Source organism: Vidua chalybeata, chromosome 14 (assembly GCF_026979565.1).
Source record: "Vidua chalybeata isolate OUT-0048 chromosome 14, bVidCha1 merged haplotype, whole genome shotgun sequence".
NCBI classification, from domain to species: domain Eukaryota; kingdom Metazoa; phylum Chordata; class Aves; order Passeriformes; family Viduidae; genus Vidua; species Vidua chalybeata.
In genome coordinates, this window is record NC_071543.1 from 17,306,426 (window position 1) to 17,329,359 (window position 22,934).

General features: G+C 39.4%; 1 protein-coding gene across 1 annotated transcript in view; it reads left to right on the forward strand.

Moving 5' to 3' along the window:
- The first annotated feature begins 795 nt into the window (after positions 1-795).
- Positions 796-22,934, forward strand: part of PCDH11X (protocadherin 11 X-linked) — a 384,263-nt gene continuing 362,124 nt past the window's right edge. The window contains exons 1-2 of the mRNA XM_053955887.1: positions 796-1,335; positions 21,283-21,330. Coding sequence (XP_053811862.1) covers positions 796-1,335; positions 21,283-21,330 — 588 coding nt within the window. The remainder of the gene's footprint in view (positions 1,336-21,282; positions 21,331-22,934) is intronic.

Below are 22,934 nucleotides of genomic sequence, written 5' to 3' on the forward strand. Positions count from 1 at the left end.
TGTTATTCAGCAACCAGCTTGGAAAGTACAGATTTTTACAACAGGTTTGTATCTCCTTTTAAAGGTGGTGGTGTTCCAGAGTACTATGAACAGGCATCACCAAACTTAAAATTGTACAAAATTTCTTGCAATTCACTAGACAGATTTCCACACATTGTTGGCTGAAGTTTACCAGACTCCATTTGGATAATAACATTTTCTTGCCAGTTTAAGTTCCTGAATTAAAAATATCCAGATTTCTTTGTTGTTGTTAACAAACATTACATAATTTTGTCAGTCCAAAACTTAGGGGGCGAATTAAGACAAGCATTCTTCTATTCCCATATCTAGGCAAGAGGTATAAAAAGATCTGGTTCTCAGCAGATGGTTGCTTGCAAACTTCTTGCCTACTTTTTTCTTGGGAAATAGAAAAAAATGAGGACAATGTGGCAGAGAGATCAAAGGAAGACATTTTCCTAAGGAGCAAAGGAAAATCTCATGCTGGAAATAGGGGATTCCTGTACTTATTTCTTCATTCAATATGATCCAGCCCTAAAATTCTTACCTCAGTATTCAGTTAAGAGTTTCAAGTAAAAAGTTGTGCAAGAAATTTTATGCATATTTAGGAAGGATGGAGTCAAATGTGACTTCACTAATGAGGCTTTCAAACAGTTCACATTGTTGTAGCAGGAAAGGAGCTCCTTTAGCTCTTATCGCTTTGGGAACACAATATTCTGTGACTTTTAAAGGATTTTCCTTTCCCTTTTCCCAGCTCCTCCTGGCGTTCTACACGAATACTCATTAGTCATTCTGGAGATGGACTTGCTGTCTGGAACCTACCTCTTGGCAGTCCTGTTGGCCTGCATCGTGTTCCAATCTGGCGCACAGGAGAAGAATTACACCGTGCGGGAAGAACTGCCTGAAAATGTCCTCATTGGCAATCTGCTCAAGGATCTCAACCTAACGCTGGACCCTGACGTGCCCCTGTCCTCCCCGCTGCAGTTCAAGCTCGTGTACAAGACCGGGGACGTGCCCCTGGTGAGGGTGGAGGAGAACACCGGGGAGATCTTCACGGCTGCCAACCGCATCGACCGCGAGAAGCTGTGCGCCGGCATCTTCAGCGAGAACCGCTGCTTCTACGAGGTGGAGGTGGCTGTGCTGCCCGACGAGGTGTTCAGACTGGTCAAGATCAGGTTCCTGATCGAGGATATAAATGACAACGCCCCCCTTTTCCCCTCGACGGTTATTAACATCTCTATCCCTGAGAACACAGCCATTAATTCCCGCTACTCTGTCCCGTCTGCCATCGACCCGGACATCGGGGTGAACGGAATCCAGCATTATGAGCTCCTCAAGGTGCGTTTCTTTCATCCTTCTCTGTTGCTGTCTGTGTTGCTGTCCTCCCACAAGCGTTGCCAGTCCTCACCAACCCGTCAGAAACCCAAAGCTGTGTGCTGCACGCAGCCACAGAAAGCCAAAGCTGTGAACTGCAGTTGTGGTGCGGTGCAGGTCCGTGTGAGAGTGTGAATCCGTAGCCCTGAGTGCGTTCCGGTGCGTCTCACCCTCGCTCTGTGGGAAGCTGTTTATGTGCATGTGTAACTGTGTAACAGTGTGAGGAAACCTCCCCGTCTCAGTGAGCTCTGCACCAGCATTCAGAGTGTTTGGACACTTTGGCTGACAGTCTTCCTGGACCATTAAAAACGTGTCCTTATTGCCCCTGACACGACAGTGCCAAGTGCAGAAGTGTTCTGTGCTGGGTTTATGCCTCCCATTTTTATGGAGGCATCCTTTATTTATGCCTCTCTTGCACAACTGGTGGACTTGAGCAGTAGAACTTGGCCCAGAAGTTGATGTGATGCTCATCTGTGTATTGATAAGCTTTTCCAGAGGGAAGGAGTCTGTTTGTCAGAGCAGCTTTGTAATGTCTGGGCAGGAGCAGCTCCAAATGTGCCAGTGACCTTGCAAGAGCAGATATTTCAAATTCTTGCTTCTTTCATTCTTTCTAGCAACTAACAGGGGAACTGGGATTAGGGAACAGAAGAATAATATAAACATGTGTGATGTTTATATAAACAAGAGTGTGTGATTGCTAAATAAATGATCACTTTCGTTTGAGTTTACTGAAACAAACTTAAGAACAGGAAAGAAACTTACCCTGAAATGTTGGGGGGAAGCTGAAATTGCTCTCAGTTCCTTTGATTTGGAATAGGGAACTATTTTGTGGTTTGGCTTCTCAGCCAGCAATCTGAGCCCCCTTACTGCCAGAAGAATATAGCTTATATTATTCAATATATTGCTTGACTGGCTGGATAGCTGATATTCACTGATACCAGTACTTACTAGCAATTTAATAAAAAAAAATAAATCTCTGCCTTTTTTTAGCTCTTTTAAATTGCTTGGAAGTAATTGTGGCAGTGTGGGTGCTAAGGAGTGACAAAGACATAAAAATCTCTTTCAGGAAACTGCATCCCACTGGGCATTTCTGGCTAGCTAGCAAAAAAATATATGTATAAAAAAAAGATCCCACACCTATCTGTCTGCTCTCAAGGAACTTAAAACTTTCCAAGAACTCGCTATAATGTTTGAAATCTTTGCTGTAAGCTCTTTAAAACCTTTCCTAGGTTATAGGAGAGCAGGTGTATCTACATGTGTGGGTTTTGTTTGGGGTTTTTTAGCTGGCTAAGCAGAAGCACCCAGTAGGGCAGAGTGTTCTTTATGTGGCATATTCAATGAGATTTTGGGGAATGGATAACAGCATATTAAATAAATAACAGTAGGAGTAGAAAATAATGAAAAAGCCAGGATTACACACAAAATGGGGCAAAATAATACCCAGTCTGAATAGAGAAATGTGAGTTATCTGACAGAAAAGTGCTGTTATTGTAGGAAAAGGAAAACTGTAGAAAATGGCAGAATCAGGATTTCCTGGGCCTGATGAGCAACAGTCCAGATCACCACAATAACAATCTTGTTTTGTGAGCTTATTTTTGGCCTGTGCATTCAGAGGGAGAATGTACCAGATCAGCAGAGTGGGAGCACATTTGTGTCACACAAGTGGGAGCTCGTCTGAAATCCAACCTGCAGCTCTGCCCGAGGCAGGGCAGGGCACAGGGCTTGGCTGGAGATGCAGGGCAACACGAGAGGGTCTGCCTGAGAGGGCTTTCCCCAAGAAATGTGCAAATGACTTAAACATCAAATTATTTCATTTTTAATTAGGGAAAAAAAACGAATTAAAAAGGATGAGTTACATGTTTATTCGAGTGTCTCTGAGAAAACTGCTTTTGCCACATAATGGAAAGGAAGGTAGTGAGGTTGAACACACACTGGTATGGACTGGAAGTTCTGAAGTCTTGTGCTGCATGTGCTGCAAACAAAATAATTTGTGAAATCACAGCCCTATAGGCAGATCTTCTGAAAGAATTAATTGCATTTTTCTCTTGAATGCCTGTTGGTCAGGTATTTTTTTGAATTATGGATCTACTGCCTTTAAATGAGCCAGCAATTTCACATACCTTGAAAATGATCTGTAAAAACCAAAGGGAAGTTTCTGACAGCCAGACACCATTTGGAATAGTATTTCCAGATGTTATTCTACTGGTAATTTGCAGAATGTTAATATCAATCATAAAATGGATTTAACAAAAAAAAACAAACAGTAGAAATAAAAGATTCTGGTGAGCAGGCAGGAAATACGGCCAGTATTTCCTACAGCAAGGGAGGTCCAGGAAGATAATTAGTGGGATTAAGCACCTTTCCTATGAGGAAAAGCTGAAAAAATTGGGATTCTTCAGCCTGGAGAAAAGAAGGCTCCAGAGTGACTTCATTGAGGCCTTTCAGTACCTGGAGGGGCTGCAAGAGGGACTTTGGACACAGCCTGGAGAGACAAGACAAGGGGGAAAGGCTTTGTTCTGACAGAAAATTGGTTTAAATTGGATATTGGGAAGAAATCCTTCCCTGTGAGGGTGGGCAGGCCCTGGCACAGGTGCCCAGAGAGGCCCCTGGATCCCTGGCAGTGCCCAGGGCCAGGCTGGAAGGGGCTTGGAGCAGCCTGGGACAGTGGGAGGTGTCCCTGCCCATGGCACGGGGGGGAACCAGGTGATTTTTAAGATCCCTTCCAACCCAAACCATTCTGGGTTTTGTGATATCCAAAGATGCATCACTGGGGAAGACTGTGGGGATGAAGAAGGAAAGGAAGAGTGGGCAATGCTGAAACAGCAGGAGGGAGGTGGCAGGACAGGCACACAAGGGTGACGCTGCTTTCGCTGCCTTTCCTCCCCAGATGTGCTCTGTGTGCTTCATCCTGCTCTGCTTTTTGGTGGGGCCCCTGAAGATGCTGAGATCTTCTGGCTCCTGAGAGTGTTGATTTTCCTCCCTTTTACAAGCAGCAAACAGAGGGGACTGCAGCACAGGGAACTGAGCAGCATGGTCTAGCAGGGCGAGGATTTTGGGAAGGAATTTTGGGGGGAGTTTTGGGAAGCAGCTGTTATGGCGTGGGTGGGCAGGGCAGATTGGAGGTGGCCGAGGAGTGGGGAGTGATGGGATGTGCAAATTCACTTCATAGAAGCAGAAAAGCTGATGCTTTAGTGAAGGTGCAGCAACAGAGTGAAATGCTCGATATTTTGGACAGAAAGGAATCAAAAACTGACAAATTGTGAATTGAAGAGAAAGATTTTCAGTTGTATTTGGCTTTTGAAACAAATTCAGCCAAGATTTTCTTGTTGCCTGTGTGAAGCCAGGCCTATTTTGCCTGAAAATAGGTAGATAGAGACTTTGTCCATAATGGATTCTAAAAAAGAGGGAACTTCTCACTAGGAACTCAGCTGACCCCTTTATAGGTATTTAACACATTTTCAACACCTCTGTAGTTTTTGGGAAGGTAACAGTCATGTGTTACAACATTTCCTCACTTTGTTACACTTACCTTACTGCCCCTCTCATGGGTGTGGAAAAGTTAATTTTTGTATTTGGTTTTCATTGCAAACTAGATAAGAAATTATAAGGTCTTTAAATTAAAAACACGTTTTCTTTTTTTTCTCCTTTTCTTCTTCTTTTTTTTTTTTTTTTTTTTTTTTTTTTTTTTTTTTTATTATTATTCTCCTCTTATTAAAACCCCTTAAAACAGCAGAAAACAAAACTTTGTAAAGAAATATATTCTTGTATTTTGGATTCAGTGGAAGCTTTGTAAAGCAGGATTTGATTTATTTAAAACAAGACAGTGCTTTAATTACCACACTGATTAACACTCATTTTTTGCCTGCCTGCATTTTATCAAGGCGTACCTGAATTGAAAATAACTTCTTTCTATGTGACTGATTCATGGTACCTCATCCTCAGAACTTTCTGTGGCTCTGATTTTCTTGACCCTGTTTGAAACACATGAACTCTAAAAAGGCAACAGTTTTGCTGTTAATAGAAAAGAGGAGACAGTCACGCAGAGCTTCTCGCTGTTCCCAAAGCTGCTGTGCATGGCATTATAAAAGATGGTGTTTCTCTGCTGAGATGCCCCAAGGTGACCATAGAGGGAGTGACATTAAGGTTTCACATGATAAACAGTGTTTGCTGTGAACGAGGGGAGGAGGGAGAACTCAGATATTATTTAACAATAGAAGAAAATTCATTTAGAATGAGAAATAGCTGGATTGGGGAAGAGGATGGCGTAGCACTGATGGTGGGAGCTGGTAGGTGCAGCTAAGACAAGAAATAAATGGCCAGATGGAAACCCAACCATTTTTGTCTCAGCTGAGATAACTACTGTAAGTATAAATGGGAAATGATAGGAAAAAAAGAGCTGGGCATTCATAAATAAAGTGGTTTGTGAAAACAGTGGGATGCAAGAGCAAATTGTGCATTGAAACCTTAATAAACAGTGATTTCTGATTGGGGATGAAGCTACAAATCCCAATGTTCTGCTTTAAGCCAGGGGGCAGCCCAGCCTGCAGGGCTTTGTTCACCTCTTCAGGGCAGTCCCATTGTTTACAGACTGAAATAAAATGTGCATTGTGTTGGGCAGTGCCACCACGGTGCCATAAATACCTGCTTGCTGTTGTTGATTACATTGTTCCAGCATGCTTACATCTGAGCTCAAGGCAAGCTGATATTTAGTATTACCTATTAATACACTTCACATTTATAGGTGTCACAGGCCTCTGCTTTGACTGCAAAGATTTTAGTGTGAAGCATTTCTTTGTTCTCTTAGATGTTATAAAGGCCAGCTGGTTCAGAACAGGCTTTGAATAGAAAAGGACTCTCACAAGTGCACATTTTAAATGATATTTTAATTAATTGATTGCTTAGCATTTCTTGTCAGCTAGGTATACCATGTACACTAGAAGTTGCAGAGGTGCAACAGGAACATTTTCTTCTGTGAGCTGATCCTGCGTGCTAATATGTTCTTCCTTTAATCCTTTGCAGTCTGGGGGAAATTAGATTGGTGTTGCTGTTCCATTACTCTTACCTGTTACAGTAATGTTGCTGTATTTACCTATCAGAAGCAGCTGGTGCATCCCTTCTAGAATAATATGATAATCTCTTTGTAGCTGTCAATTCATACCTCTGTAGTCTGACAAAATAGATTCCTGCCCAGCCTTGCCTCTGATGAGGAGAGTTTAATCTCGCTGCTCTAGATCATCTTGGTGATGCCTCTCAATAGAAGATATCCCCTCTTTCTGATACAGTTTGTCAATTCCATGACCCATGGAAGATGGAACTCACAGTTCTTCATCATACTTCAAGCATCATATTTCATGTTTGCAACTGGTTATTTCTGCGCCACGCAGCAGTCTGGGTCAAGTAACTCATATCACTGTCAAGATCAAGAGTGGAAGATGTGTTTTATGTAGAAATAAATCTAGGAAGGCAGTTGGAATTATAGACTGGGACTAGATTTGTAGTTAAATGTCTATCAGAAAGTCATATTAATGAAATCTCAGTTGATAATCCTGTGGTAAGCAGGGATACAAATGTGAAAGTCAAAAGCTGTAACAGTGGAGGAGGCCAGCAACCTTCCTCTGGTCTGTTTGTTTTTAATGCTGCACCTGTGGGGTTCAGTGCCCAGAGGAAAAACAAGACAGAATGGCTGACGTCCCTGCAAACTCATTGCACAGTGACACAAACTTTGATTTTCTCATCACAGGTGCTCACCAGATCAAGCTCAGTGTCTCAGACACGAGCTGCCTGGACCTCTCATTCCTGTCCTTTTCTGTGCTGTCATTCCACCCAGTGGGAGCCAAAGCAGCCCCCCTCCCTTGCACTCCCCAACCACGTCCCGTGGCTCGTCACGCTGGAATTAACGTGGATTAAACGAACGTGGGTGATTCTCTGGGAGGGCTTCAGCAGCACGACAGGACAGGGCAGTGCTTTATTGGCCCTTCCACGAGGTCACAGGCAGCCTGGGGTGGTTATCACCAGCATCTGCAGTCTGTGAAAAATCTGCCAACACAGAGCTTTTTTTCTGCTTGTAAACAGATATTTATTGATATCGCCAGGTCTGACTGAATATTGTAGTTAAACGCTAATGCAAATAAGGAATTTCAACTTAATTTTTCTTTTCCTACAAATCAAAAATTATTTGTGCATTTATTCTAACCCTCTAACAGCAAAATATTCTTGCACTTTCTGATTTCTTTTTTTATTGGCAACCCTTTCTAGCAATTGTGTAAGGGAAATATGGCTGACAGGATGATGGCTATTCAAGATTCTGAGAATTTTTGTTTTCCAGACATATATACTCAGGAAAATATGTGATTCAGATAGGAGACCTCTTGACTTCCTCACAGACAAGAACAAGATCTTTTCATGACTTCTCTCTTCTCATTCAGGAATCATTAGTTATTCAGTGATATTTCAAGACTAATTGCCACAAAAATGAAATTACACTCATATTGATGCTACAGGTAACAATAGTACTGAGGTGCCTAAAACTGAGAAATTATGTAAAACCAGACCCTGGATCTGACAGTGCTTACAGACAAGGTGAAAATAAGATGCATGTTGAAAAAGCATTTGAGAATTGTTGTTTTTTTTTTAATTATTTTGGGTTTCTTTTCCTTCTCGCTGTCATGTAGCTTAGACTAAAATTTTATGTTTCTGCTTGGAGAGGGGATGGTTTGTTTTTCTTCCTTCACAATCCTCTGGAAAAAGTCAACCCCCACCTGGGTGTGATGATGTGCAGTTGCTTTGGCAGAGGGGTTGGACCAGAGGATCTCCAGAGGTCCCTGCCCACCCCACCCCTCTGTGACTCCTCAGCACAATTTGCAGCCCAGGCTGACTCCCACCCTCACTGGGATCTCTCAGGAGGATTAAACTACAGACTTTTGGGGGTCAGTACTGTTTCTTCTTTCCCATTTTGTGTGCCAGCATAGAAAGGGAAGTTAATGGATTTAGGGAACTCAAAAATAGGTTTAGGAAGTTTTTTTTTGCTTTGGAGTTGAGCTCCAGTCAAGCTCTAAGGTCACTCTCTATTGCTGGTAATTTAATAAATAGGGAGAGCTGGACATGTTGTCTTTGTAAGGTAATTTTTAGCTGCCCTTTAAAAGAGAGGCTTTTTTTTTGGGACAGACAGGCTGTCTTTTGAGTGGTGCTGAGTAATTTTGTCCTGAGTCCACAGTGGGGGAATAGGTCAGACCCAAAACATCTTTCCTTTTTTCATTTGCTGGTAGAAGTTCAGTGTTTTGGTTAAAGTTAACACATGTTCAGTTTTTTTCATGTGGATGGTTCCCCCTGCATGCTTTTCCCCCGAGATGTGCTTAATTATCATCTGAAGTTTTTACATCACCTTTGCAAAATAAGTCTGTTTTCATTATTTTATGAAATATTTATTTTTAGCTGTAGCTTAAAAATAAAATATTATTTTCAGCTGTAGCTGAAAATCCACCTTCTTCCAAATCCTCCACCCCATTTGCTCATTTTTCTTGCAATCCAAAGTTTATGATTCTTTCAAGAAGATTTTGTGCTAGAATTAAAATACTGCTCAGTGGTAACTTTTCTAGAGAGATCTGGACAGACAAGTGGTCATCTGTGTGAACATTATTTTGAAAGAAGACACTGGGTCTGAGCTTTAAGAGGGAAAACTGATTTGCATTCCTACAGCTGTGACTTGGTGTCAGTGAGGAGATAAAAGTCTGCTCCTGACTGGTGGTAGTGAGTCAGGAGTCAAGGTAATTGCCTCTTGTTGGTTGATACAAGGCTCCTTTAGGGTGGTTTATGGCACTATTGCTGTAAAACTGTCAGCTCCCCTTAGCCTGACGTCCCTTTGGGGATTCACTGAGGACTGGAGGAGAAAGTCTTGCTTCAGGCACAGCAAGTTCAGTGAGTTAGGGTGAGGGACAAGTTGGTGTCTCTTTCTGCATCCCAGGCTCTGATTTTCACACGAGCTGTCATGGAACAATAATGTATAACTTAGCATGTTTCAGAGTGGAGAGGATGATAGACTCGGGCTGCGAGGCGCCGAGCTGTCAAACGCAGAGCTCCACTTCATCTGTCTCAGCTGAACATCATCTTTTGCTGATGTCCAGACAGATCAGTTTTAGCTCAGATGTGGGGATGCTTTCTGAGCACGCAGGGCTCAGCATTTGTTTACGCAGTCCATGTGTGGCAGCACAGAGAAAGGAGCATTTTCCCAACAGCCACCGAGGAAACAATTATTTAAATTTATAAGAAATTGCTAATTACATGATCTATCCTGCTCTCCACTGACAACCCCAGTAAAAGCACTAAATACCCCTTCTAAATGAAATTATACTCTGGTTTGCATAGATGACTGATACTGGAACTGCAAACCTGCAGTGCCACGTAAAGTTACAAAAGGTAGTGAAAGTGCTGTCAGGACAGATTGTGCTACATCCTTAATTTTTCCTACTGTCTACCATATCTACCATATTTTAAAGCTGTCATACTTTTGTACATCACAAAAGAAAGAGGTAGGAGCCTTCCTCAAATGCCACAGCAGTATTGCCATGGTGTTGGGGCATTATTTTTACATATTCAGCGTGTTTATCTGTGAATAGAGATGCCTGTCTTTGGCCCTTATTTTATCTTTAAAGAATGACCTGAGACAGGTGTCTGAATTTCAGACCATTTATTTATAAATTATGTTGGTGTATCTGCTCGATACACTGCTCATCTTGTATCCAACAGCATTTCAACTTTTTTTGGTAATTTTTGGAGTTAAGTCAGCAATAGATGTCACCATCCAGGCAAGAAACATTTTAAAGGCCATTATTTTTTCCACCAAATTAAAAACAATTATCACAAGTTCTTCAAGAGTATCAGCTAATGGTTAATGTATGTACTGTAAAAGTTCTTTGGATCCACTGTAATTCTTGTTTCAGAATACTTTGCAAGGATTACTTTTCTCTGCTTCCTTTACCTATTGTAATGGAGGCATCAATGCATGGCTTACTTGTATTTTGGATGGCTGTCATGAGAAACCTTGAATTAGATTTTCAGCAGATCCTAATATTATTCTGATCATTAAAAATTCCAAGTTTTTAATGGAATAGCTGTCTTTTTTTTTTTATGTGTACTTATGAGGTTGTCAAAATATTCTATTTTCAAAATATTGAGTAAAGAAAAGAAAAATAAAAAAAGGTGGATATTACTTGCAAAAGATTTTTCTTTTGTCCAATTCACCTAAGACTCACTTTTCATCCCATCTAGGGGGGATGAAGATTTGAAAATTTCCAATTTTTAGGATCTGTTTTGAAAGTAGAAATAGTTTCAGTTTTTCCTGATTTAAGTTGTCATAAAATACACAATTAAAACATTAAAGTAGCTTTTATAATAATAATATGTTCTTGATTTTATATTTACTCTAGGCTTTCTAATATTGGATTTTAGTAATAAAGATTTAAATACCCTAGCTCGTTTTTCCCCAAATACACTGTATGGAGCACTTTCCTTCCATTTAAGAAGAAAGGGCTACCAAGGAATATATTTAAATCAAGTATCAGGTACAGTTCATGGCACTTGACTGCATTAGTACAGTTATTTTTATTTCTGAAAGAAAGGTGTATTGCAAAATAATTTATATTCTCTAACCCAGAAACATAATTGGTCTGAACACTTAAGTCCCGTGGAGCTTTTGAAGCTGGGACATGTAGCAAAGACTGTTTCAGACAATTCTGAAGAAACAAAAAGAAACATTGCTAAAAGCAATGAATTCTGAGTCATCAGCTCTCAGTATTGAAATACATTTTTCTCTCATTGTGCTGTAATTGCTGGCTCTATTAATGTGATGTGTTCTTGCTTTGGTTATTGCTGATGTTCCAAAGTCGAATAATTGTAGTTTTTTTTCCTCTGCTTTTCCAAGCAAATTGACGTTTTCTGGGCTTTTTTCCTCTTCTTTTTCTTTTGAGTCAGGATATTCCTCTGTGCTTTTCAGACTGGGATATTATATGGCTTTTTCACTGGGAGAATACATTTTCCTTTTTTACCTAACCCCAGCCATATAATTTTCATCCTCATTTCCATTAGGGGTTTTTCAAGATCATTTATTGCAGCAGATTTAAAGGTATAAACAAAGGAGTAACTTCTATTTTGTTCCTCATCCTCTTTCCCATCTGATATCAAAAATAGTACTCTGGCACTTACACATGACTTTTTTTGTGAACTGGTTTTTGTTGGGAAAGCCAAGAACTATTGTGAATACCATAATTTGAAAGTCAGTCTTAAAAATAGAGCCTAAAATAGAACACTGATAGAGCTTTCCTATCACCTTTTACTGTTTTACAACAGATGGCTTCACATTTTTATTGTTTTACATAACTAAAGTATTTGTCCATGATGAATATCCAAGATATTTACTGTGCTTGTACAATATCAGAACTTAAATGAGTTCCTGGAAGTTTCCACATTGCCTGCTTCTTTGTATTATTCTACATTAATGCTGATTTTTAAATTCTGAGGTAGTCCAGCCCCTCACTCATAAAAAAACTTTCGTTTAAATAATTCAAACCTTCAACTGCCAGCATCATCCAGAGCTTGGCAATGAAGTTCAGTGTCTAAGTGGACCTTTGGCAAAGCTAAAGAGAAAAACCTGTTAGTGTGTGTGTGTGTTTTAATATCTGTTTTAATATCTGCCTCTGAGATTTTTATTGTCTGGCTTTTGAAGTGCATTATGTGAAGACGTTGTGACCTTTGCCAGACACCTTAATTTATCATCTGAGCTGGACTTTGCTCTTCTCAGTCTTTGCTTGTCTCTGTTTCCAAAGTCTGCAGCTTCCTCACGAGGGCAAGAGGAGGAGGAACTGATTTCTGGGCTGACCCAAGTGTGGCCTGGCAGGATGAAATTGAGTTTCCTCTGACCTTGGATCTGTCACTTAACATTTGATGTCAGATCCTTGGGAATCATCAGAATATCTTCCCGAGCTGTTCCTGAGCTCATGCCAGTTTGTGGCTCACAGATTTCTTGCCCAGCAGTGGTGATTCTAATATTCTTATCTGCTGGGGCTTTTTTCCCATATGTGTAGTTGCAGTAATCTTTTGTATCTATTTTGTAAAAATTCTAGATTTTAAAATTTGAGTGTTAAGAATATTGGCAAAGTTTTAGACACTACATTTTGTGATGATCACTTGTTTTAATTTCTGTTTACATCAGTCCACTGGTGGCATTATTATACCATGAAAACAGCATTTTGGATGCAGTGATAAAACACTTCAACTTTATTATTTAACTTTAAAAAGTATACAGTTTTCTGGGCTCATGGAGGAGCTGAGAAACTGTGCAAAGTCATTTTTCACTAATATCCATGGCCATTGTATTACATTAAGCAGAAATAAAATTAATTTGGTTTCTATTTAAAATGTGCATATGCTTGAGCTAGGTGGGAAGTAAAGCCCAGAGATACAACCAGAACTTGTTCTGCTCCCAGTGGCAGAAAACTTTGCAACACTAGAAATATGGTTTTCTCCTAAGTTTGCCTATGTTCAGGAACTGGCAGAACAGTCAAGCCTTCTTCAGAAGTGAATTTACCTTTGTGGAATTAAAACCTTGTGTGGTTTTTATTGATTAACTTTCATAACAACTTCAAAATTATTTGATGATGGAGTGTATGATTCAGGGTTCCAGCTGGCTGAAAATCTCTGGAACCTTTCACAGTCAGTGCTGTGTCTGTGGCTCTTAAAATCCTATTTTAACATCCAGGGCACTGGAAGAAGTGGCAAAAATATCGGTCTCAGCAGTCTTGTAATATTCAGATAATGCTGCAAGAGTTCCTGCAAACAGGAACGAAGTCTTTCAGAATTTATTTTGAATATTGTTTTAAAGTTCAATGGCACATTTGTCACAGCAGAGCATATGCTTCAGGCTACTGAATTTCACAAGCAAGGTAGCAAAGAAAATTCCTTTTTTGTTATTCATTGCCTCTAACAAATACTTGAGTAACATTTCTGCACAGTGGATTTTCCTTCCCTTTTAAGTATTTTTTTCTTTTCTTGGTGTATCTCTTGTGGAACAAGTCCATCCATCAGGACAGGTTTTAGTAGCTTACATGATGCTGATCGGGAGCTTCTGCCATGATTTGATTTGAAATACTGACACCACTGAAAATCAGGAGGGCAGAGTTGATGCTGCAGTGCTGTGAGCTACCTGGATCTGGCATCACTGAAGCTCAAGGTGCTTTACTTTGAGTGTTCCTGTGGCATGATGGCTTGGCTTCTCCTGCTGGGCAGCTGTTGGAACTAATCAGATTGTGCCTAAGAGCATAATAAGGAAAATCTTTAATAATGCTGAGCCCTCTTGGAAGCTCCATGGCTTCAGCTGTCACAGTCACTTTCACTAATTTAGTTCTGGTTTGCTGTTTTGTTAAGAGCCATAATGCTGGATTTCAAAACAGATTTCACTTAGTTTTACATTTCACAATGGGTGCTTCCACATATAACCACAGTAGGCCTCTTCTTATGTTACCAGTAAAGTTAATTGAGTGTGGAAGCAGAGCTTTGACTCTGTAGGTAGGAAGCATAAAAAATTTAGTTTTATAGCATCACCTTAGGATTTGAAGATAGTGCTCTATTTTGAATCCACATGACAACTGAAACTTGTTTTATTGTAGAGAGCAGTCCTGCAGCTTTCTGTGAGCAAATTGACTCAATCCTGTCTTGGAGAGTACTTGTTTTGTGTTCTTTCAGTATCTGTGAACCTGATGAATAATGACACATGTAGTATTTGGTAGAACATCCTAGGCATGTTTTAAAAATAGTAACAAGCCATACTAAATCTTTGAATTCAGAATCCACTGTTTGTTTAGCTGACTGCTTCATCGACATAATACATTGAATTATTGTTCTTAGCTTAATACCTTAACATGCAGGAATCCTAACAATATGCTAAACCCTCTAAGATAAAGAAATAGAAAATAATTAAGTGTACAAATCAAGGTATATACAAAGTCTTTGTGCCTAAGTCGAAAATTGTTTCAAGACAGTTTAAGTTAAATTGTTTGAGCTATGCTTTATATTCCATGCTAATGGTCATCTTCCCAGGTGATGGACATAAGTTATAATAAAATTTCATTTCAGGATGAAATATTAGTATTAATGGGTTGGCTTTGGTGGACTCGCTTGTTTACATCACATTTTTCGAAGGCTGAGCTTCACACTGAATTACTGAGAGTATGTTCTCATTCCCAGAGGATGCTCTGTCCCATCCCTGTTCCTCTCCTGTGTGTGGCTGGGAGGTGCTGTCTTTGCTTTCCAGGCAGGATGGGTGCTCTGGGCACCGTGCTGGGTGCTTGACCAGGGGTTATGGTCAGAGTGGGAGCTGGGAGGGGTCTGGGGAAGTTCTCAGCTCTGCTTTGCCACCCTGACACCTTCCTGCCTGGAATGGTGGCAGCACCCCAGAGCTGTTCATGGTTTTGGCTGAGGAAGAGGCCTCAGGTCCAATTTCTGTGTGTGCCTGTTATGGAGCTTTATTGCATCACAAACAATATGTGAGCTGTTGTTTGGGAACATCTGCTTTAGAACACTGATTAAATTAACCTCAAAAAAGTACTTTGTGTGCGCCCAGACCTGGGAAAGCTTGGGTTTTCCCTTTGACTTGGGTTATAGGAGTCACTGCTGGGGAGAAAGGGCTTCACCAACCTTTGTTTAATTTGCTTTTTCTGTAATAGCACACTTTGTGAGAGGGCAGTTGCCTTGCTAAATAACTCCTGAGCTGTGTTATTTATTCTGGCATTAACCTTGCTGAGGACACACACCCCATCACTCCCCTTACTCCTAACATTCACCACTCTCTGCTTTTTCCCCATGAGCAGTGGGAGGGTTTGTCTCAGTTTATAATTTATTGGAGGACTCACATTACCAGGTGAGACTAATCTAGATCTCTGCAACAGGAGATGGACTTTCTGAAGCTGGTGTTCTTCCTGCTTAAATATTGGCTTATTGTGTTCTAGGGTCTCATGGTTTTCTTTGATTATTTTTTCCCCTTTTGGAGGAAAAAATCCCTGTCCATTAGTTATAATTTTTATTGTATATTCATGACTAAACTGCTATTAGGGAATACAAACAGTGAACAAAGACTGAGCAGAAAAGCTGGAATGAAATTATGAGTGTTTGGTGTTTCCATTGTAAACGTGCCATTCTAATATTCTTAAATTTACTTTCTTTCTTACAAATCAGTTACATCAATTTCACCTCTGATTTTAAGACCGAGAAATAGCTCAAGTGCATTCAATTAGAGTGAAATTGGAGTTTTATTTTTGTTTTTAGAAAGGAATATATTCTTGAGTAAAACTATATATTGAAGTATAAATCAAATACACTTCTAAGATTTTTTGATCCCAAACTCACAGGGAAGCATTTTCTCAGAATATAACTCATTAACTGGAAAGTCAGGACAATTTATTTGCTAGAACTTTCAATACACACAGGTAGCAAGAGATTTCTTCTCAAAATTGATTTTCAGACTCAAGTTGCTGCCTTACAGTAAGGAAATCTTTCTCCTTTTTCATCTTGCTCTTGTTCTTGTGAGTCAGATAAATAGGAGTCAGTAACACTGGAGGAGGAAGAAGTCAAGTTCCTGAGAAATCCAGCACCAGAAAATTTTTGGTTTATCCCCAAATACTTCTATTTACTGAGTTTCAGAATTCTCTAGAGCTATTTTTAGTAGTGTCACTGTCTTCTCAGCAGCCATCTCCCATTTATTCCTCTGAAATTGCAGTATTATTTATTATCTTCCCATGTGCAGTGAAGTGGCATCCTGCATACATCACATACTTTTACAGTTTAATATGGGAGTCTCACTGTTATTTTCTGAGAGTAATAAAAAAAGGATAAGTTTTCATTCCTTGAAAAAGTATAGCTTTATTTCTTTCCAAAGCAAAACTGATCCTGTGGCAGTTAAATGTCACACGCACGCACTCTTTCTTATTTTGATTTTTACAAAACCCTGCAGAGTGGAGGCCTTGAGAGACGATTGTGATCAGGTCATTTCTGCAGTGGTTGTGACAGGTCTGGAATTCCTAAAGCCTGCTTGTGGAAGCTGGGGGAAATCTGTTCCAAGTGGAGGATATAAACTCTTTTCTGCTAGAGTTTTTTTTCTCACCCTGTTATATTTTTGCATTGATTGTGAATTTTCTCTGTTAAGGCTGTGGATTTTTTTAATCAACATTCATAAAGCAGTGACACATGGACATTAAAGTGCTGTCCCTGCACATGAAGGAATTTCCTTGTGTTTCTGGAAGTGTGAGATGCTCCTGCTGTTCAGATGGAAGATTTGTCAGCAATTTTTCCTAGAAATGTAAGCATAAAGGGAAGATACAGTGATTTTGCTCCCAGCTGAACTTGAGCTTTAGAAGGGTGTTAGGTCAAAGAAGACAATCTTGCTAAAAAACTTGTTGGAAGAGCTGCAGCATCAGAGGTTAGAATATGGATTGTTCTAAATGAAGATGCCATGCATTTAACAATATCATACACACTGAATTTGTGTGTGCATGTATGTATAGGAGGGACTGAGATAATAACTCTACATTAATTTAATGAATGTTGATTTGCAGATGCTTTGCAGTAAAGCAGAAGGATTCCAGTCTATTTTATATTTTGTTATTCCCATTTGCCACAAACTGAATCCGCACACCCCCATTACCCCCAGTCCCCACTGGAATCACTGCAAGCTGGGGATGCTGCACAGCCCCTGATGAGAGGAATTTTCAGAACTGTCTGGGATGTTTGTGTTTCCTGCTGCACAAGTGGCTGTCAGGTTTAATCCCCTCCTGCCTGGCAGAGCTGATGTGCTCACCAGCAGGCTGTGAGAGGGAGGGCACAGCGGGTTCACCCCTCACCAACACCTGGCAGGGCTCACCCCGAGCTCCAAATGTGCCACTGGGAGCTCAGACAGAGCCTTTGGCTGTCGAGGCACAATGAGGTTGTGATTTAGGAGCTGTTCTGAGCAGCTGAACAGGATTGTTAGTGCTTCCCTCCACAGGCACAGCGCTGCACTGGAGCCTTGTACTCATTTATTTCTCTTCCTCGCACATCCTCGGTTCTGTGCCTGTTCTCAGCTAGGAAATAGAGCAAATATGTAACTGTCACCTTGTATAATGCAAATATCAAATGCACTTGTTGGCTGTATTGTTGCCTGATATAAATCCTATTTTTTTTCCTTCATTATATATCTATAGGGAGTGAATCCAAAGGCAGAAACGTCAGGTGTCTGGAGCTTTACCATGGGAATTCAGAGCAAAGCTCAAACATGTTTAATACCTTAATCTGAATATCCTCAGGGTGTTGAAAATGTAGCTTTTTGTTCAGTAGGATGTCTGTGAATATTTCTGAACAACTGTAATGGAGGAGATTAAGAGGGGAGGTTTCCTCCCTGGTTGTTACCTGCAGCTGTTGACCTCTCTTATTTTGGTCAAAGTGTCTCTAAATGAAAGAATTTCGCTTGAAGTTTTCAATTCTAAAATTTAGCTCCTAAAGTTGCATTCTAATGGCTAGTTTCTAAAGTTTAAAATGCTGAAGTTTAATTTTAAACATGATTAGTAACTCAGAAGTGGCTGACTTTTTCAGACCAGCTACAAACTTTGGACAATTGGTAAAAGTGTCTCTGTACTTCAATTTCCCATCTTTAGTTAGTCTACAGCTATTTATACAGCAGGAGTATTGTGAACAGAAATTCCTCACAGTTTTGTGGTGCAGCTGCATATTTTTCTGAAATATATAATTGTATGTTTGCTGTGCATTGTGAAAGACCATTCAAGTGATGGCCCAGTTCATTGAAAGGAGTTTCTTGGGAATTTGGTGTCCTGTTAATGCAGCAATGTGGGTTTGCCATTATTGCCACCCTAGCTTGTAGAGGAGGATGAAGTGAATTTCTATTAAAATAAAAGATTCAGGTTTCTGGGGGTTTTTTAGGTTTTGGTTTTCTTTGTTGTTGTTTTGTTTTTTTTTTTTTTTTTTTTTTTTTTTTTTTTGTTTTTTTTTTTTTTTTTGTTTTGTTTTTTTTTTGTTTTGTCATCCATGATTGAAAAGATAAATTAGATTTAATTAAGAACCCACAAACAACTCAACTTGAAACAACATTTCAAAGAAGTGCTATAGAAAGAGAACTCTGTTTTTATTCATGAAACCTGCTGCAGTCTTCAAAATGTGAAGTTCACAAGGTTACCAATTTTCAGCTCTGCCTTGTAAAACTTGTGATTAAAAATATTAACACTTTGAAGTTTGGGAGTTTCAGGCTCACAGTGTAGACTTAAGAAAATAGGGCAGCAAAAAAAGTAAATAAATCAAGAACATAGTATTGACTGTCCCTAATTGTTTCTCCTCAATGGAGAAATATGATCTAATAAACATGTTCTGACAGCTGAATGCCAAGAATTGAGTAGGATGAAAAAATTTTTTGATCTACCTATCTTAGAAAATAGAGTAGACAATGATTAGAACATGACAAGATTGAAAAAGAGTCCTTAAAGAAGGGACCAACTCATCTGAACAGTTTAAGGAGACTCCAGCAAATTATTAGGACTCTTTAAGTTTTGTAATAATAAAAATAAAATGTATATTTCTAAGGAAGTAATTTCCTTTTTGGGTAAACTTCCTAGGCTTTTATTTTCTTTTCTTTTTCAGAAAATCAGTGTTAAATACATTGGTTGTCCTCTTCTTCATTCCATGTTATACTTTTTGCTGTTCCTTTCCAGCATAAAGTGGTTCATTCTTACCCTTGTGTTCTATTGATCCCATCCACAGTGCTGTGCTTGCTCTTGTTTCAAGGGACAAGAGCAGTTTTGTGTGGTTGTGTAAATGGAGAGACATTTTGGCAGTGTTTTCCATTTGTAGGAGCTCTTATATAGGAGGAGGAAAAGTAGCAAGTTATGGTGTAGACATTGCTCATAGTATGAGCTCCTCAAGTCTTATGTAGGAATGGAGCTAATTAGGATTCTGAATGCAGAAAATGCACTTTAGGTTTGTGCATAATTGGATGCTTACAAATCCTATTTTTACTGTGGTTCTGAACCTGAAAGTTCAGTTTATTCCAAGCTAAACTTTTTTCTTGCTTCAAAGGAAACCAATGAAAACAGTGCATGACACTGACAGAAAACCAGAAATTGAACAAAAGCCTTAAAAATCTTGGCCTACAAATTAAAAGGCTGCATTGCTTTGACAAAGAGAATATTTCAAATCTGTAAGCAACTCTGCATCTGCTGAGGTCTGCATTATAAAAAATTCTTACCTTTGTAATGTTATTTTTCTCCTTTGAAGTTCTGCCACTCAGTTAATAAGGTAACTGCTGCTACTAATGACACTTATTTCCAGTAACTTTGGGTTGTAAGCTGTGGGATGTCATGAGAGTGACTGTGGAGTCTTTAAGCAGGACAGCTGTCCAAAAAATGGCAATTTTCTAGAATGCATGGACAGCAAATTGCACACTGGGTGAGTAATAGCAGACTTGGGACCTTTATTAGAGCTACACCACTTAGGCTAGTTTGGATCTGCACCCATTACAGACACACAGATCCATTATTGCCTACCATGTGGAATATTTAGTGTTTAAGACGTTAACTTGGCTTTGGAATTCACAATTTCACAGCCAAAGTATCGCCTTGGAAAGAAAACTGTGAGTTTAGTTTTCAGCTTTTATAGAAGAAGTTGTCCACTGTGTTGCTGTGTGGTCTGTTCTCCTGCATCCAGAACTGGAGTTGTGCCGCTGTGCTCTCTTCTCTGCTGACAGACAGCACAGTCACAGAGCACTTCCATATGTCTTGGCAAAAACAGGCAAGGAAAAAGTGTCTGGGACCCATCTTGTAGTTCTGCAGAAGATCTGCAGAGATTTTCTGTGCTGTTCCATGCAAAATAACCAGCATTTTGCAAGTGTGCATTATTTTCTGGACTTTTGGAAAAGATTTTAGAGTCCTTTGGACTCAAAACTACATTTCAGCCAAAAGTTTTTATTTAAGTAGTTACTTAATTAATTAATTACTGATTTACTTTCTAATGAGAAACCAATCTTTTAATATTTTTCTTTTTCTTCCTTTTTTTTTTTTAAGACAATTGTTAACATGCAATAAATGTGTACTTCTAGATTATTGCAATAATCAATTGAGATCAGTTCCTGTAGAATATTGGTAAAAGCCTGAGCTGAGCATGGCCCTTGACTTCTGTTTGAGTTTCAGCTGAACCAAGGACATCTCGTGATGTGTTTGTCATTTACAGTGTCTGAAGTATTGATGATAAGTGTAGGGTGAAGATGTGGCCACAAAACAATGAGCTGTCTTTGCTCCTGAGGCTTTCTCTGGAGGTTCAGAATCCTCTTTTGAGTGAAGACTGGGGACAGCGTTGATCTACCCTTTGTCAGCTAACAAAGGAGACTTGTTACACACAATTACATAATTAGTATGTTTTAAGGAATAATCACTGGTAGCCTCTCTCAATCTGAGTACTTTGTATTACAAGCAGTTGGGTTTGTAGCATTATTTAGCACAATATTCTTTCCCTTCCCACTTCTTTGAGAAATTCCTGCTTTCTGCCAATTTACTGCTCTGCAAGTGCAGGTCCATAGGATGTTTTGAACACAGTGGACTGTGCCTCTGTTATCAGCATTAACCAGAAGCTGATCTGTTTTCCCATTCTTCCCAACAGTGTCCAGGCAGTCAGTACCCCACAGATTTAACTAAATCCTGTGGTGAAATGCTATGAAATGCAATATCTCTGTGTAGACTTCTGGTGCACTTTGTCACATCCAGTCCTGTCTGTAGCACTTAGGGGCTGTTCTAGCTTACCACACTCTGTGTCCGTGTGTCATTGATTATGTATTTATGAAATCACCTAAATGTTGCAATTTCTAAAATACTCTCTAATTTTTTATTCACATGACAGCCCAAAACAGCTCCGAAAAGGACATTTGGATCCATTACAAATGACCAGGTAAATATACACAGTAGGGAGTGTTCAGCAAGAAAGTTTCATTATTTGAGAGAATGTGTGTGTAAGTCCATGGAAAAGGCTGTAATGAGAATTGGATAAGGTAACAGAGCTCCTTATTGCCCTGATAAGGGATCTTGTGAGCAGGGTCAGAACCTCTTTAAGCTAATCCAGGCTCTGAGATGGGCATAACTTTGCTTTGCCTCCAATAGTTAGTGCTTAAATTGTATTTTTAAATTTAAACAATCTCTCGTACTTCTTACTCCCTTTCTTCTGTAAGGGTAGAGATATCAATGGAGCAGATTATTTCTACCAGTTGTTTTAATGGGCAAAGGAATTCTATAACTGTTAATTATCTACTGTGCTTTTCCAATGGACTCTTGCCCTTCCCAGTATGAACAAATCCTTCAGATCACTGGGATAATGTGGTGACTGAGGTGCAGTTCAGTCCCAATAGAAATCTGACCCTAAAGGAAATTTTAACTTCACTGAAATTATAATGATGATAGAGCTATTTACTTCAATATCAAGAAATTAATCCTGAAGGTTTTTGTTCATGTTTCTCATTTTAGTTCTCAATTTCTTTGCTCATAATGGAGAGAATTAGATATTTATAATCTTAAAAATGTATTTCTTGAATGTTTCACCAATTTTTTTGGAGTATTTAGAATGTGAGAACTATCTGTTCGTGGAAAATGTGTTTGTTAATTTTAGCATATCACACCTAACATTATCTATTAAACAACGTGAAATATTCTTGTTTCAACAACTTGAAATAGTTACTCTTGTTAGACTTAAGAGAAAGTCTTCTTCTCTGTAATGGTTTTTCTGTGGTTTAAAAAGATGTCTAAGCCTGTAATGAATAGGAAGAAATAGACATGTATAATATTTCTTTCCACAGAAAATAATTCAAGTGTTAATAATGAACTTGGAAGAGATCTTTGCATTCTTTCTGTTCTCTAGTCATTCACAGCTAATAATGGGGAGCTAAAGCACCACATTTTATATCAAACTCATCTGCTATGATGAAAAGCCCCTCTCCCATTCTGGATGAGAAGAGCAGAGATGGGCACACACACACGTGCAGCCACGTGAATTCAAAGTCTGTACCAAGTTCTTGTAGCTGTGGGGTCTAATGACAGAATAATCAGTGCCCATCTGTCAGCTTGTGTACAAATAAAGAGGTAAAGAGAGCTGACAGGTTGCTTTTACTCTGGCTTCTGCTATTTTCTTTCCTCTGGAATCTATGTTGAAGCATAGAATATATAATTTATAATTTCTTAGTAATTATGAAATTTATTGCAAATAACTGCTAGCCAGATTGAATATGAAGAGGAAACTCACGCTCTGCTTCCTATCAGCATAGAATTACCATTCTAAAATTTACCCTAATTGGTTCAAAATGTATATCTTGATTTAGAAACAAGATTTTCGTGCCTTCTGCTAAAGAAGCCAAATCTGTATTTGTTTTATTACTTCAAAATGTGTTCCAGTTTACTTTATACTGTCCCCAGTTGCAACTTAATGTTGCCACAAATGCTGTGCAAGTGGCAGAGTGATTTTTGCATGCGTGGATGAATAGTTCTGTGCCATGAAATAAAAGATGG